Source organism: Taurulus bubalis, assembly GCF_910589615.1.
Source record: "Taurulus bubalis genome assembly, chromosome: 2".
NCBI classification, from domain to species: Eukaryota; Metazoa; Chordata; class Actinopteri; order Perciformes; family Cottidae; genus Taurulus; species Taurulus bubalis.
In genome coordinates this window covers 34,745,329-34,761,719 of record NC_136590.1, presented here as the reverse complement: position 1 = coordinate 34,761,719, position 16,391 = coordinate 34,745,329, and the positions used below count along the sequence as shown (strand labels likewise).

General features: G+C 39.5%; 1 protein-coding gene across 1 annotated transcript; it reads left to right on the top strand.

Annotated features, from left to right (window-relative positions):
* The first annotated feature begins 1,936 nt into the window (after window positions 1-1,936).
* On the top strand, window positions 1,937-16,390 carry coro6 (coronin 6). Its single transcript, XM_079237276.1, has 11 exons — window positions 1,937-2,025; window positions 4,690-4,889; window positions 8,922-9,044; window positions 12,019-12,148; window positions 12,255-12,433; window positions 13,272-13,391; window positions 13,476-13,580; window positions 13,721-13,866; window positions 14,340-14,397; window positions 15,085-15,312; window positions 15,676-16,390. The coding sequence occupies exons 2-11, from the start codon at window positions 4,692-4,694 to the stop codon at window positions 15,796-15,798; spliced, it is 1,410 nt and encodes a 469-aa protein (XP_079093402.1). The 5' UTR covers window positions 1,937-2,025; window positions 4,690-4,691; the 3' UTR covers window positions 15,799-16,390.
* Window position 16,391: the final 1 nt, after the last annotated feature.

Below are 16,391 nucleotides of genomic sequence, written 5' to 3'. Positions count from 1 at the left end.
TTTCAGCTCATAATTAGATGCCATTTAAAAAGTTACTCCTATAATTCTTTTTCCCCTTTGTGTTTTGGATTCCATTCTTTCTTGTATCAACAGATGGATGTTTACAACAGCATGGCTGACATCATGGCATCCCTTTGTGGTAGGTGTTCAGATGAGAATTGGAGGGGTAGACATTTCAGAAGACAGTATGTTTAAACTATGATTGAGCTTGTTTACACAATATTGCTCTGTACTGAAAAGTATTACTATTATCCACCTACTACTGGCCAACTTTCACATTCAATCCTTCTGTTTTGTACAGAGTTCATAGTAATCAAACAAATGTATCTTTATTTTTCAACTTTTTATTACATTCACCTAGAACCCCCAGAAATGATAAAGCAGATGAAGGAGTGTGCCTTCGGCAGCATAGTGACTGTTTCGAAGAGTGCCTTTATGCGGCTTAATAGGTCACGAATGACCCTTTTTTGCCATGAGCTGGCTGCCCTGGTGTTTTTCAAGGAGGTCCTCGCTACGTCTACCCTGACTGGAAAGTCTGGGAAAGGGGGACCTCCTAAAGACCAACTTGATGTAGCAAAAGTGCAGGCCATAACAGGTAAGTCATGTCTTGAGTGCAAAAAATAATATTGGTTCAACTGGATTTCCCGTGGAGTCAAATATATGAAAATGTTGTATGAATATGCTGTGACATCATCTTTTCTTTTAACAGATGCTGTTATAAAAGAATTTCCCCTGAGCCGTGCCTCGGACGTGCGAGTCATCATAAGGCGTAAATGCAATAATGAGCAGTTCAATCAAAGGCGATATACATGAATGGAGCCTGTTCCTATGTTGTTGTTTTTTAAGTTGTATTGTGTTTGGTGTACCATTTATGGTTCAATGTAATAAAGTAATTTTGATTACTATCTGGGAAGTTCATTCAGCATTTAGGATACACAATATTATTATATTTATAATGTGCTATAAGTATACCAAAGGTAATAGTATACCAAAAGTATACCAAAGGTATACTTTTGGTATACTATTAGCACATTATAAATATATTAAAATTGTAATGTTTACATATTTGTAATATACTAATACTATATTTCAAATATACTTAAAACACATTTTAAGTAAGCTATCGGCATGTATATGAGCACATCCACAGAAATATACTTAAAATGAACTAAGTATACTTGAAGTTGTTCCAATTTAGCACACAAAAATATACTTAAAGTTGTACTTAAATAGTATTTAAGTACTACTTAAATATATTTAGTACAACATAAGTTGTTCCAAAATAGCACACTTTAAGTATACATCTGATTAGTATATTAAAATATACCCAAGTGTGCTAAGGTTAAATATACTTAGTATATATTTTTCCCGACTGTACACATTTGTGCTTTTTGGATTACGCCTTTATAGTACTGAGTGAAGAGTTTTAAATGAAATATATAACCCGCTGTTTAAAATAACAAACACAAACCTGTGTAATTAAACAGTTGTTTTTCATCATTTGAGTGATTTTTATTTCCATTCTGCCTTATTCAAACCAGCAAGCTTCTGCAGGTCAACTTTTTGTTTTTGTTTGTGGCCATACAATAAACGTCGATTTCAGCAGTCAACATGGAACACTTGTTGGCAGTATGGGAGAAAAAGAAGAAGTCTTATTACGTGCGTTTGTTAAATGTCCCACTGTCCAGATCCACCATAGTTGTGCCACTGACTCCCGGGGACGCGCAGGCCCCCTGTAACCGGCGCGCGTCACGTTCCCCCGTACTGAGGGAGCCTGTTCCAAAATAGATGGCACCCACCCTACACCCACCCACACCCTCTCCCTGCGCTGCCCCGGTACTCTCTCTTTCCCTGTCGAGGAGCGTCACGCAGTTTTCCAGTGCGTCTCCTCAGCAACTCCAGGAAACCGGATCTCGGGGAATATTATTCAAAGGAATCAAAGCAGCAGCAGAAGGTGGAGGAGTAGACCACACAACAGAAACCGCGATAGTTGTCCAGGGAAGAGGGGTCTCCCCAAAACCTGAGGTGAGCTGTCCCGTAGACTATCTGTCCTAATATGTGTCGTTGTCGGTGCTGCAGTGGGTTCAGAGGTGCGTAAGCTTCTGTACCGCACTGCTGGAGAGGAGTGAGTGCGCCCCCCCCCCAAAAAAATAAAATTCTTCGTCGTGCATGGCGTCTGTGGGCTACTTTAAGGAGCACGTTGTAGCCTACAACCCACCCCCCACACACACTTACACACTCTCTCTCACACACACACCTGCGCCCCTGACATCCCATGCCCTCCTGTTTATGTGTTTTTGTATAAACTGTGTTTTAATTTAGGGTCCTGTGCATTAACGATAAAGCGCCACAGAGTGCACTGCCTTCATTCTGGGACTATTTAGGATCCGGCTGGCGGGTGGGAGGAGCGGCTGGCCCGGGTGGGACGGTGCAGTTTGTCATGGCTATATTAGGAAAGTGGCAGTGTCATTCTTTCGCTCTGTGTCGACTCTCCAGAGGCGTGCCATGCGCGACAGAGGGCTATCTCATTAACCTGAGGCAGAATTAAAGGAGCAGGTTGGATTTTTTTTTTCACCGTGGAATGTAAAGAGGAAGACCATCTTACTTAACAATCTCTCAATATGTTATTTCTATGACCTTGGGGAAGTCAATAAGTATTTGGGAACATGAGCTACTTTTTCTCAAATCCAGAAAAAAAGCCCTAACTTATATCATCGAGTCTAGGCTATCAACTCTGGAGCTGCTGCATAGTCAATGAATAGGAGACTGATTTTGTGGACCCACAGAATGTTTGTTTTCGTATACCTAGATGAGCTTTATTCTGTTGTGCTCAGGTCTAAAACAGAAATGTGCTTATATACGAGAACATCATTTAATTGTCTATGGAGCAATTCCATAACAATTTTAGCTTTTGGCACACTAGTTTTTGGTTTGGAAGAAAGTTGTTCATATTTACTAATACTTTTTAACCGTCGTAGACCACAGGAATAAGATATATGGATTTTGGAAATTGGCGTAATGCCCGTTTTAATTTAGGCCTAAATATGTTTACTTTGTCACAGGCCTGAACCAGAACCGGACTTCATATGGTTTTGTTTTTGATTGTGTAAAGTTGGATAATTTGAGTATTTAATTCGATAATGTGAGTTATGATCATCCATTAAAAAGAAGAAGAACTCTGCTGCTTTTATCAGATGTCTTCAGGGACTGATGCAGGCCTAGTTCCAGATTTGGATTTTTTTGTTTTGGCCTTATGTAAGCCAGTGCAGTCTGGGAGTGCATGTTAGATAAGTGTGAAACTTAATATTCTCATAAGGATTGTAGCACATGGGTGTGATTAAATGTGACTGATGTGCTGTGTATTGTCATTGTATCTGTCATATATTGGTTCTCTCCCTGCTTTTTATCGGTTCCCCGTGTCTCTCTAGTCTTTGTCTTTGATGTTCAGCCATCACATAGTGTTTGGTCAGACAATCAACTATTAATATCTGCACTGATGGCAGGCACTGTTATATAATATCTCCTGAGTTTTGGAGGATTACAGGCCGTCTGGCCGAGTGCCGGGCACAGCCGCAGAACAACAAGTTGTCAGTCAACAAACGCATCACAGAGTTCATCATTCAGGGATAAGCAGAAGGTTATTTAAAGTCACTGAACCCTTCCATTCAAAGCATGTCTTCACGTCATCAAATATTCAAGACCTAAACAATCAACATCAAAGTAAAACATATGTATATACCCTATTATTTATTAAGAGTTTCACACTCGAAATCCCAGCTAATCAGGACTGTGTGGGTGTGATTTGATCAGATTTGATTGACAGTGACGACCCACCAACTGTCTTCAGATTCTCATTCATCATATGTTGCTTTATCCTGACACACAAAAGAAATACAGAAAGTAGTGTGTTCATTTGGACCCCATCACTCATAGTAAAAAGGTGATTGAGACAAAATGGTTTTCTTTACAATGTATTGACTGACATGCTAAAAGGAGATCATGTATAGAGTCAGTTCAGTGTTTGTGCAGTGAATATAATTATGTGAGTGAAGAAGAAGAAGAAAAAGAAGACATTCAGTCATTGCTGTCATCACATAGACAACATATTCTATACATTGATGTGACCTTCAAGCTGAATCAAATATATATAAATGGTGAATGAAGTTCCCTGTCAATATTTAATATAATAATAATAAAGTTTCCAAATCATGATCGTCCTCCTTGAAAACAGCAGAAGGCTGGTCATAACAACACATTAAGTGAGAGTTACTTTTCAGCAAAATAAAACCGCTTCAGCACAGGGTAACGGCCTGCCTCAACGACAGTGACGGGCTAAATATTGTGGAATGAGATTTAAAGCATGGAAAGTACTATTGTGATAAAAAGCTCTTCTGTCGGCTATTATCAGTTCTGTGACCTCAGACAGCATTTGTTTGGTTGAGATCTGATCAAACTACTTTGCTGGAAGTCTTGTTCCAATTTGATACATACTGCTAAACGTTTTGGTGAATGTAAAACTTTTTGACCCCCTTCATCACATTTACTTTTGAATGTCTGTGTTTTTGACCCTCTTCTGACATCTCTTCATCCCTTCTTTCCTTCTTTTCACCATTTACTCTCTTCGTTCATCCTCACTCATGTCTTGTTTCTTTCTCTTCATATCCTCCTACCTTCCTCCACTTTCCGTAGCCATGAGTCGCAGCATTGTGCGGCAGAGTAAGTTTCGCCACGTCTTTGGCCAGACGGTCAAGGCTGAGCAGGGTTACGATGACATTCGTGTTTCCAAGGTGACGTGGGACAGCTCCTTCTGCGCCGTCAACCCAAAGTTCCTGGCAGTCATCGTTGAATCCAGCGGTGGAGGAGCGTTCCTGGTACTGCCCCTCTCTAAGGTCAGTAAGGTCAAAGGGAAAACATTCTTGGTGGCAGGTTGGAAACACAACAGAGTCTTTGAGTGCAGTTGTCATGTGACCCTAACCTACAATGAAGATGAGACGAAATGCTGATTATCCCCAAACTGCCCAAAAAGTTTGATAAAATCAATTTAGTTTTCTACATGTGCTTAATATGTAAATTGTACCTATATTTGATATGCCTTTTTTTTTGATTGCTTAATTTGCTTCAACAAGCTACGTTACAAAATATTTATCTTAATATTAGAGAACATCATGGAATAAAAAGAAAACACTACACATTATTTTGGTTCAGAGTGGATGTAGTTAAGATTGTAAATGAAACAGTGACAGTAATAACATGTGTTTGAGGGAAGATTATACATTTTTAGTTATCCAGCCCGGATGGCATGTCGGTCTGCACACTAAAATATATCTCAGCTAAGAACAGATGACTTGCCTTTGAATTTAAATTAAATTAAATAGATGAAGATCACCGAGGACAAATAATCCTCTCGTTCTGTAAATTCAAGCTTCAAGCTGTTCCTTCGTGTTTGGATGGGATTTGTGTGGGTTTAAGATAGTTGGTTGTGAATGCTACAAACAAATATCAATTTTCAAAATAGGTTTTTATTATGTGTTTGTCAGTTTGTTGGAAAAAAAACTGTAGTCCTAATCCCTGATGCAATCAGCATAGGTTGTCTGACATTTTACGCTATTTTCCAAACTACAAAAGCCTGACACTCATTTCTCAATATTGGTCAGGTTGACAAAGCTTTAGTCCTGTTTGGAGGCGGGTCTCAGTGACGTTCTGTAATGTTTAGCTATAAGGAGCTATTGCCGGATCGATGCTGCATGACATAATCAGCTATAATAAGACTATTATGGGGACGGTAAAGAAGCTCTGTACTGAGGTCCAATAATTCTCATGACCCCAGGTATTTAAAATACACAAAAAAGCTTATGTCTCGGTCTCCTGTATTATTAATGTAATTATAAAGTTGACAAGAAGACAGTAGACATGCTGCTTTTCAGAAACAATCAGTGCCACATCATGGCATTAGCAATGCAATAGTTTTTTCCCCATCATGATCTTTATATGATTTCCTTCTAATAGCAGAATATATATTATTTATTGTCATGTTGGGAAAGCCTTGGGAAGGACATCATAATTGTTAAAACATCGCAAGGAAAAGCCACATTTAAAAATGTGAGCTTTCAGTGTGACATCGGGATGATACAAACATTGCCTTAAGGTAAACAATGGACATCAGAAAAGACAAAACTAAATATATGTCAATTATTTACATTTAATGTAGAGGGAGATAATATTTCAATCCATTATCACGTTAGAAATGCTACTCCATTGATCCTATCAAAGTAAAATAGATTACTGGTACTACATCAAATTGTACGGTGATCTACAAATCCATATTTCAGTGCTGTAGTTGACTCAATAAAACTGCAGTTAAAGTTTTTGTTATTACGTGTTCCAAAAAATATTTATTTTCATAGTTTGTCCAGTTAACTACAGATCACAGCTCTTTGTGTAAGACAACACACCACTACTGACACGTGTCTGCAGCAATTTAGTTACCCTGTGAGATGCCTGCACTTACTCAGCGGGTCTCATTTGAGCCGGGCTGCTAGCACCAACAGCCAATCACAGTCCAGCATTACGAGAACTGAGAAGCTCATCGGCAACAGGCTAAAAAACTGTACTTTTTAAAGTTTTAGTACAGTGGAGCTTGTGAATAATGTTTTTGTTTTAAATGACTTGAGTCCACATGAGCATTATGGTAGAGTTATAATTTAACTTTAAATAGTGGAATGAACAATGTTTTACTTTTTGAGATAGATAACTTAGAAATGTAATGGACGCATCAAGGTCATCACTGATGAGATTCATCAGTGTGTCAGCAGCGATAATTAGTTACAAAGAACTTTTTGGAGGCACAGGGAAATGGATGGGATTATGTACTGGAGTCATGGTGAACAGACATGCTATTAATAAACAGCAACGTGCTCTCCGTCCTCCATCTCCCCCTCTGAGTCCCCAACAGGCTGCAAGAAAAACTCCCCTTTCAACGCCTCGTCGCTCAGCTATAAATACACCTCTCTTAGGGTGTGTGTTGTATGTGTGCGGGGGAGTGATATCTCAAAAGTACATGTGTTCACACAATAGAAAAAGGGCAACATGGAATAACCTGGACGTGACATGTTTGGTTTTATCTGTTTCCTGGAAGTCCACCACAATGCTGCGAGTTGTTTTAAATGTTTTGGGTGCATGATGAAGGTTTTGATGCTACCTTTAGCAGCCTTGACTAAAACAGGGCACCACTAGTTCAATATCTACTAATGATGACCCTGCAGTGCTATCTCATCTTGTAGTCGAGAAACCCTGTGTTAAAATGGGATTTTTAACACTTATAAACATCGAACAAAAAGTTCGGAAAATTGTCTTTGGTAGATTATTTCTCTATTGTAACAATGCTTATTGGCAATACATTGTACACCGTTGGAAAGCATGTTTATTATCCTTTTAAACTGTACCCCATTTGTAAGGAACATGCATTTCTGGGATGAGCAGCACAGCTGAGCATGTGGGTTGCGCCCATGAAAAATTTACCAAATCTTCTCTGCCAATGCCAAACGGCTGATTCTGCTGTTGCTATTGACTCTTGTTTGGTGGATTGGATGATTGAAGACTATCAGTTACAAGGAACAAACATGACATATTGGCAATTTTACAATGTATTCATTTAACAAACAGTCAGGAGCCTTAGTAGCGTGTGGAAGAACCATACAGAGCCACATCAGCCTGGTAACTCCTCCTCGTGCTGGTCACCAGCCTGGTGAACTCTGCTGTGGGATGACATTACGCTCCTCAAGCAGGATCTGTCTCAAGTTAGCCAACGTGGTTGTGCTGGTCACTCTAGCGTGAACAGCACCTCCAAGCTGATCAACAAGTGTTCCACTGGGTTGAGGTCAGGATCGCTGGCTGACCATTCCAGTCTCTCTTCTCCCAGATTCTGCAGGTAGTCTCTGATAAACTATGGGGGCGACCCTACAGAGCGAGTTTATCTTGGAGGATGGAGTTCGGTCCCAGACTGGGGAGCAATAGAATTACTGCTGGTTGCAGAATCTCATCTCGATATCTCTCTGCATTGAGATTGCCTCCAATGAAACAAGCATCAATAGCAACAGCAGAATGAGCTGTTTGGCATTGGCAGAGAAGATTTGGCAATTTTATCATGGGCGTAACCCACATACTCAGCTGTGCTGCTCATCCCACAAATACATGTTCCTTACAAATGGAACACAACGTATAAAAGGGAAATAAATAGGCTTTCCAATGGTATACCATGTATTGCCAAGAAGCATTTTTAGAATAGAGAAAATAATCTACCAAACACAAATTTCTGAACTTTTTGTTCGATGTTTAGTATCGTGAGCTAAGGGCAAGAGATGGGGGGTAATTTAAACTCTGTGACTCGCTAAAGGATAAATCCATTGTTGTTTCAACAGCATTTCAATTTCTCTATTTAAGTGTTTTACTATTTCATTGTATGTACTTTGGACCAATAATATCACTGCAAGGTCAATTTTCGATCATATCAAATGAGCTTTATCAGAGTAATTTTGCCCAGTTGTTATGTATGTTAATGAATGGAAATTCAAACATCTTCAAATCAATGACAACGAGGCAAACTTACTCAGCTGAAGAAGATCTGTGACATTATCAAAAGCCAAATCTACTAAATGGACCTTGCATATACTTTCAATCTGAACTAGTTTGTAACTGTTGACATTAAAATAAAGACACTGTAAGTTTAGATGATTAAATAACCTTTTGCTTTTAGCTTGGTTTTAACCTACATTTCTCGACATTTCTCAACCTCCAAATCACCAAATCCATGCTTATTACTGTTTTTCACTTTGTTATAAGAAAATTATGAATATTAATTGTGGGTTATTGTACAAACACAGTTCCAACTCAGTCCTTTGTGTCTCTGCTGTTGTGTGTTGCAGTCAGGTCGTGTGGATAAGAACTACCCGCTTGTGATTGGGCACTCTGGACCCGTCCTTGATATCGACTGGTGCCCTCATGACGACAACATCCTGGCCAGCTGCTCGGAGGACACTACTGCCATGGTAACAACTGTGTGTGTCTGTCTGTGTCTGTCTGTGTCTGTCTGTGTGTGTGTGTGGAAAAAAAGTTCAGATTACTTAGCGAGAACTTGCAAGTTGCATGTGAAAGAGTGTGTTGTTCGATGACTCAGGTAACAGCCAGAGAGGTCATCGCAGGCTGAGTTTGTCTGGCTGTTAAATGAGCGAAGTGAGTCAGTCAAGGCATCCTTGTGTCTAACTGTCTGACTCTCCACCCACCTGCTCAGTCTCATCTCTTATCTCTTCATCGGGCTGCTCGTCATATTTTGAAAAGTTGGTCAAACTCTGTTGTCTGTTGTCTCAAACTGGCCTCGTCATTGTGACACTGCTGCTCTTCCTGCTGCTCCATGTGTATACAAGTCTGGTTGAGGACAACAGTATTATTTATTGCCAGTGTAGGAGTTTCAGGGCTGGTTTGTGACACAGTGGGATGTTTCTGAGTGAGACTAATACTTTCTAATACTTTCCTGTGCCTACGTGAAGTATTTTGATAATCATTCAGTTTCCTTTCATCAGATAAGAAAATGCTGGAGAATGCAGGATTTGTACACACAGGAGGACATAGAGAACAATTTGAATAATCACCATTAGCATGCGGTGACTATGTTATACTCTGCCGGCTGTCAATCACATCACACCTACAGGACACCTTGTTGCCAACTATGTTGTGGCATCCAAGTCTTCTTGTGTAGTCGAGAAACCCTGTGTTAAAATGGGATTTTTAACACTTATAAACAGCTTTTAATTAGAATTTAGTGCTGACAGTGAAGGAAAAGCACTACAACAAATCTTAAAACATGCACACATTGCAGAATAGATGAGAGGGATTGTAAACACACCTTGTGACTCCATCTTAAACACAATATTTTACACTTTTAAAACTGGACACAGAAAACAGAGTCTCTGGTAGTTCCTTCAAACCTGCTGTGATACAATGCACCTGTGGCCCTGAAGCTCATTACTGAGTGCAGTCAGCAGGGGGCACTGTGAGACCTGGACAAAAGGCGATGAATAGAGATAGATAACATATTATAACTATATATTATGTATGCAAATGCCTTGTGACCCTGAATGACAATCCCTGAATATCTGATTGTAAAATTCCCTTTTGGCATTTAGGATTTATAATCCCTCTTTACATACCAATTTGTATGCAATATTTTCTTACATCCAGTCATTATAAACACAATTTCATTCCATAGTGTTTGAGAGTTAATTATATTATTCCAGAAATTGTCATGACAGTGATGATATCGACATGCACAGCGAGAAATGAACACCAGGTTTAGTGTCTGCATCTTGGCATTGTTGTTTTAAAAATAACATGAAAATATAGGTTCTGATTTATGTTTGTCTACAGACTAATCACTGAATTGTGTACAACACTTTTTTCAGCTTTAATACAGATACCTTTTCTTCTTTTGTAATGGTAGCACAAATAAATGTGTGCTTGATGTAAAATATTACACAAATATGTTATATTTTGTGATAACATTTTAGCTTCTTATCAGTTACTATAATACTCAAAATGAAAGTTAGATGTAAAGGTAATCAATACACTGTACATCACAAATATTTTCATATTGATAGACAAATAAAATATGAACTTTGGTTTAAAGAGATTATATGCTTAGATTGCTGTGTGTGTGTGTGTGTGTGTGTGTGTGTGTGTGTGTGTGTGTGTGTGTGTGTGTGTGTGTGTGTGTGTGTGTGTGTGTGTGTGTGTGTGTGTGTGTGTGTGTGTGTGTGCATTTAAATCTGTAGTATGTGGACAGATTTGCCGACACATGTTCACAATGACATCGCAGGAATCTTTGCGCAATTGCATGATTGAATCACTGCTTCTCTTATGGCAACAGCTGCTGGGAGAGGGAGAGAGAGAGAGAGAGAGAGAGAGAGAGAGAGAGAGAGAGAGAGAGAGAGAGAAAGAGAGAGAGAGAAAGAGAGAGAGAGAGAGAGAGTGTGTGTGTGTGAGAGAGATAGTTTCAGCTGTCCAATCTTGCCAGTGTTGCCACTGTGTAGCAGAAAGGTCATAACTGTGAAGTCATTCTCTTCAGTTCACAGAGACGGCTCATTGTGTCATCTGAAAATGCTCATTAGATGTGTGGGTGTGCGTTTGTGGATCAACCAATCACCTACATACAGAGTGGTGTAATTGAAAAGGAGACATTTAAAAAAAGAGGAATGTGTTTTCCTGGGTCAGTTTTTGTGTTTGTGTTTTTGTGTATTCTACAACTATACAGAAATTACACATGCCTTAAACCCAATATCTTTACATTAGACCATGTCAAACAAAAAAAAGGTATTGGTGCAGGAGGAAAGTGAACTCCTGATCTTGGTATTTCTACATTCATGGCTCACCAGTGTATGCGCGAGCCACCGGCCCCGGCTCTGCTAGTCCCTGTCGTTGTGTCCCTGAGCAAGACACTTAACCCCTAATTGCTCCCCGTTGCTGTGTCTGCGGTATATAGAAGCAAAGATGTAAGTCACTTTGGATAAAAGCGTCAGCTAAATGAAATGTAATGTAATTGCTTGAATACATAGATCAATAGATTACAATCTAAAGGTTATGTACAGATGTGTTGATCTAACGCCACTGACAGTGCAGTCCAATAAGTTCATAAAAGGTTTATAAAGGTGAACAAGGAAGTAACTCTTGCCTGTCCCTCGTCCGATCGACAGGAATGCCGACAGGGATGTAGAAATACTGCGCTCTGATTCAGGAGATAAGTGCAGTTACTTTCATCGTCCATCGTCTGGGTCATCTTGTTATACAGCGGAATGTGCTCCTTCTTCTCACTTCTCACATAAGATTTAAAAAGTTTTAATTTGAATTCTAATACCTATGAACAGGAGGAGTAAATGGGTTTAACGTTAAGATACCAATGTACTATAATTTACAATACACTGACTACTGGACACAGAACCCATCTGATTATCGTTCATCCCTCCTCTCCAGGTGTGGCAGATCCCAGATCACTCACTGACCCGCCCCATCTCCGACCCCGTTGTCGTCCTGGAGGGACACTCCAAACGTGTCGGGATTGTCACCTGGCATCCCACCGCACGCAACATACTACTCACTGCGGGTAGGACAGACAGACGGACAGACAGACACACACCTTGAAGGTTTGACTTGACGTAAACAGCTAGGAGTGTGAGTATATTCAAATGTCTATTCTTTGCGGCCCCCAGGCAGTGATAACCTGATTATAATCTGGAACGTGGGGACAGGCGAGCCCCTCATCTCCATGGACGACCACCCAGACCTCATCTACAGCATCAGCTGGAACCGAAACGGCAGCTTGTTTTGTTCCACCTGCAAGGACCGACGTCTGCGTGTCTGCGACCCACGCAAGAGGGAGGTGGTTGCGGTGAGTGAGTAGAAAATACTAATAAATACATGTCTCACAGTATAATTCATTCTAATACAATAACACTACGACCTGAGCCTAATAAATACATATAAATATTAAGTAACTTCCTTTTGTTTTCAAATGGATATAATAACTAAAAGCAATAGAATGTCTTAATTGCTGAATTTTAGAGGTGATGGTAAGTTTTTGATAACTTAAGACAGAGCCAGGCTAACGGTTTGCATGACTTCATGACTTTGTCTTTATGCTAAACTAATCTAGCCAGCGGGTACCTTCGCTTTGAAGGGACACATACAAGAGTACTGATCAGTACTAATTCATCTAACCCAACCAAATAAGCGTATTTCCCAAAATGTTGAACTATTGCTTCTATAGGGGCGACTGTGGCTAAGAGGTTACCATGCCCGTCTTTCAATCAGAGGGTTTTACATTAGACCATGCCAAACCAAAAAAAGGTATTGGTGCAGGAGGAAAGTGAACTCCTGATCTTGGTATTTCTACATTCATGGCTCACCAGTGTATGCGCGAGCCACCGGCCCTGGCTCTGCTAGTCCCTGTCGTTGTGTCCCTGAGCAAGACACTTAACCCCTAATTGCTCCCCGTTGCTGTGTCTGCGGTATATAGAAGCAAAAATGTAAGTCACTTTGGATAAAAGCGTCAGCTAAATGAAATGTAATGTAATTGCTTGAATACATAGATCAATAGATTACAATCTAAAGGTTATGTACAGATGTGTTGATCTAACGCCACTGACAAAGCAGTCCAATAAATTCATAAAAGGTTTATAAAGGTGAACAAGGAAGTAACTCTTGCCTGTCCCTCGTCCGATCGACAGGAACGCCTGGCTCCACATGAGGGTATCCGGCCAATGAGAGCCATCTTCACAAGAGATGGAAACATTTTCACCACAGGATTCACCAGGATGAGCCAGAGAGAGCTTGGACTCTGGGACCCGGTAACAAACAATACAATTGTGCCAAAATATACATGCACTTACATGCAAATTGTAGGCTTTCTTCATCGTTTTAACTCTCCACAGACAAATTTTGAGGAGCCCATTGCACTGTTGGAATTGGACACAAGTAACGGAGTGTTGTTACCATATTATGATGCAGATGCAAACATGGTCTACCTCTGTGGAAAGGTACAGTGACACTGGTTTATTGATTCAAGTCATGTTTGTAAATGTACTGTGTAATATATATACAGAGCCATTGCATTTCCAGCCTTAATAATGATACGTTTTGGACATATTTTCTGTGTGTTTTCTGTCTTTGTCTGTAGGGGGACAGCAGTGTCCGTTACTTTGAGATCACAGATGAGCCGCCATATGTCCACTACCTCAGCACCTTCAGCACTAAGGAGCCCCAGAGAGGGATGGGCTTCATGCCCAAGAGAGGCGTGGACGTCAGCAAATGTGAGATCGCTAGGTAAGATACAAATCAGTATTATTTTATGAGATTGTATTTGTTTGATGGGATGTAAAGTCTACAGATGTGGTGAAGCTCAGTGTTGACCATGTGTCCTGTTTACAACAATCAGTGGGTTTTTTATTGAATGTTTTAGGCATACCATTGTTTAATGGATTAGACAATATATTACCCTCCAGAGTATAGGTTCATTTTACAAAAATGTTAAAGTTATTGCAAAGGTCATCACTGAATATATGGTCCATTAAATGCCTATTGGACACAAGCCTGGTCAACATATTTGACATTGCAGTTATATTCAGTTTCACTATTTACATGTATTCTCTTCTCATTATTGGACTGTGAATCCTGATCTCAGAGTATATGAGATCATTTCAGACATATAAATATAAAGTATAAACTGATACACTCATGTATAACAAAAGCACAACTGATGGGTCTCTGCTCTTTCTCATCTCTCACTGTCCTCTTAGGTTATTCAAGCTCCTTGACAAGAAGTGTGAACCCATCACAATGACAGTGCCCAGAAAAGTAAGGTCATACTCTGCAAGCGTTTTACTTTGACAGTGGTGGAGGATTACTAAGTACATTTAGACAATTTATGTACTTTAGTAAAAATTTGAGATACTTTTGTTTTATTTCCATCTTATGTTTCTTCATATTCTTTGAATGCATTTTAGAGGGAAATAGTGTACAACTTTTTTTTTTTCAAAGCTACAGTTACTAGTTAGCTTCTCGTCAATTTTTTTCATACAAAACATGCAATTTATGCATTGTTAAAGATTAAACTCCCAACACACAACATTAAATAACTGCTTGTTTCAATGATTCAATAATTTGTTTTGTTGTTTCCAATAGTTTCTAAGTACTTTTACTTAAATATGTTTTTACTTTTACGCAGAGGAGCAGTTTTTATAGTGTCATATTTCAACTTTTACTAAAGCAAAGGACCTGAAGACTTTCACTACTGGACTTTTAAATGATTCTCATTCCTACAATATGCTCTTTGAGTCTTATTCATTTGCCCTGATTTGTTTTTTCATTTGATACTCTTTCCTTCCCGGATGTGCTTTCATCTATCTTCCACCAATCCTCCAAGAAAGACAGACAGAAATAAATGAATATTTTCTATCAACCACTGTCCAGAGAATTCCAAAACAATCAAAACAATACCACATCTGTCTCTCTTTTATTCATCTCACCAACTCCCTTCCCCAGTCGGATCTCTTCCAAGATGACCTGTACCCAGACACAGCGGGGCCCGAACCCGCTATGGAGGCTGAAGAGTGGCTGGATGGCCGGGATGAAGATCCAATTCTGGTGTCCATGAGGGAGGGCTACGTGCCACCCAAGAGCCGAGAGCTCAAAGTGGCAAAGAAGAACATGCTGGACTCCAGACCCACCACCCGACGAAGCTTGTCCACTTTGGACACCAACAGTCTGCCGGTAAGTTGTGGCATGCATTATAATACCTCCCAGTACATTCAGTTAGTTACTATTACATTTTCAATAAAAAAAGACTCACTTTAGCTTTGCAGCTTGTAATCTAAATACACCGTTACTCCTGAACATCTGTCTCTCTGTTTAACATGTTTCTGTTTATTTCTTCTCTATTTGTACCTGCCCTCAACTTTTCTCCAGATGCTCCCTTCTTTGTTTTGGTTTATTTCTCCTAGTTGCTTACTGTCCTTGACCTATTTTTCATCTTTTTTTCTTTATTCTTAATTCCCCCCTCCCTGTCACTGTCTTTTTTCCTCTCTTCTTCTTCTGTTTCCCTTTTTTCCTTCATTCCACTCTCTTCCCGTCCAGCCTGAGCTGCTTGAGACACTGTTGGAGGAAATTCAGAATCTAAAGGCCACAGTTTTGTCCCAGGAGAAGAGAATCTGTGATTTGGAGAATAAGCTTTCCCAGTACACCAATGGTACTGCCTGACATGCATGAAGCACACCTTTTGAAGAACTGGTCTAAATTTCTGAATTTCTATATGACTATTAAAGAAAAACATTTCCCTTGTCTTGACAAAGAACCACTCATCTAAGAACTCCAACAGTGTTGCACCTTTAAAAGATACCATTGTGTAAGAATATGAATGTGGACAATGGAAATGTAAATTGACAGTCTAACAAATTTTAATAAATTACATCTGTACTAATACAACACTGTCAGAGAAGTAGAACAGGTATACAAAAAGTAGCAAAACTCAAATGACAGAAAAAACACTTTTCTGCATGAAGTGGTTGGAGTCTTTTTTGTTAAATTGAATCTACAATCTCCTCAAACTACATAGTACACACACATCACCATCACTCAAGCAAGCACTCACACTCAGCACACTCACACATGTATTTGCCTTGTCCCTCCGTATCAAACAACCATTGACCAGTTCATTAAATATCTCTGAAAACTTTTCAAAATGTAAATAGTGATAAAAGGAAACCGTAGAAAAAAAATGTTGAACTTGTAGCAAAATGTGAAATGCATAATGTGTTGTATTATGTAAAGGATTTTACATTAGGCACATTATG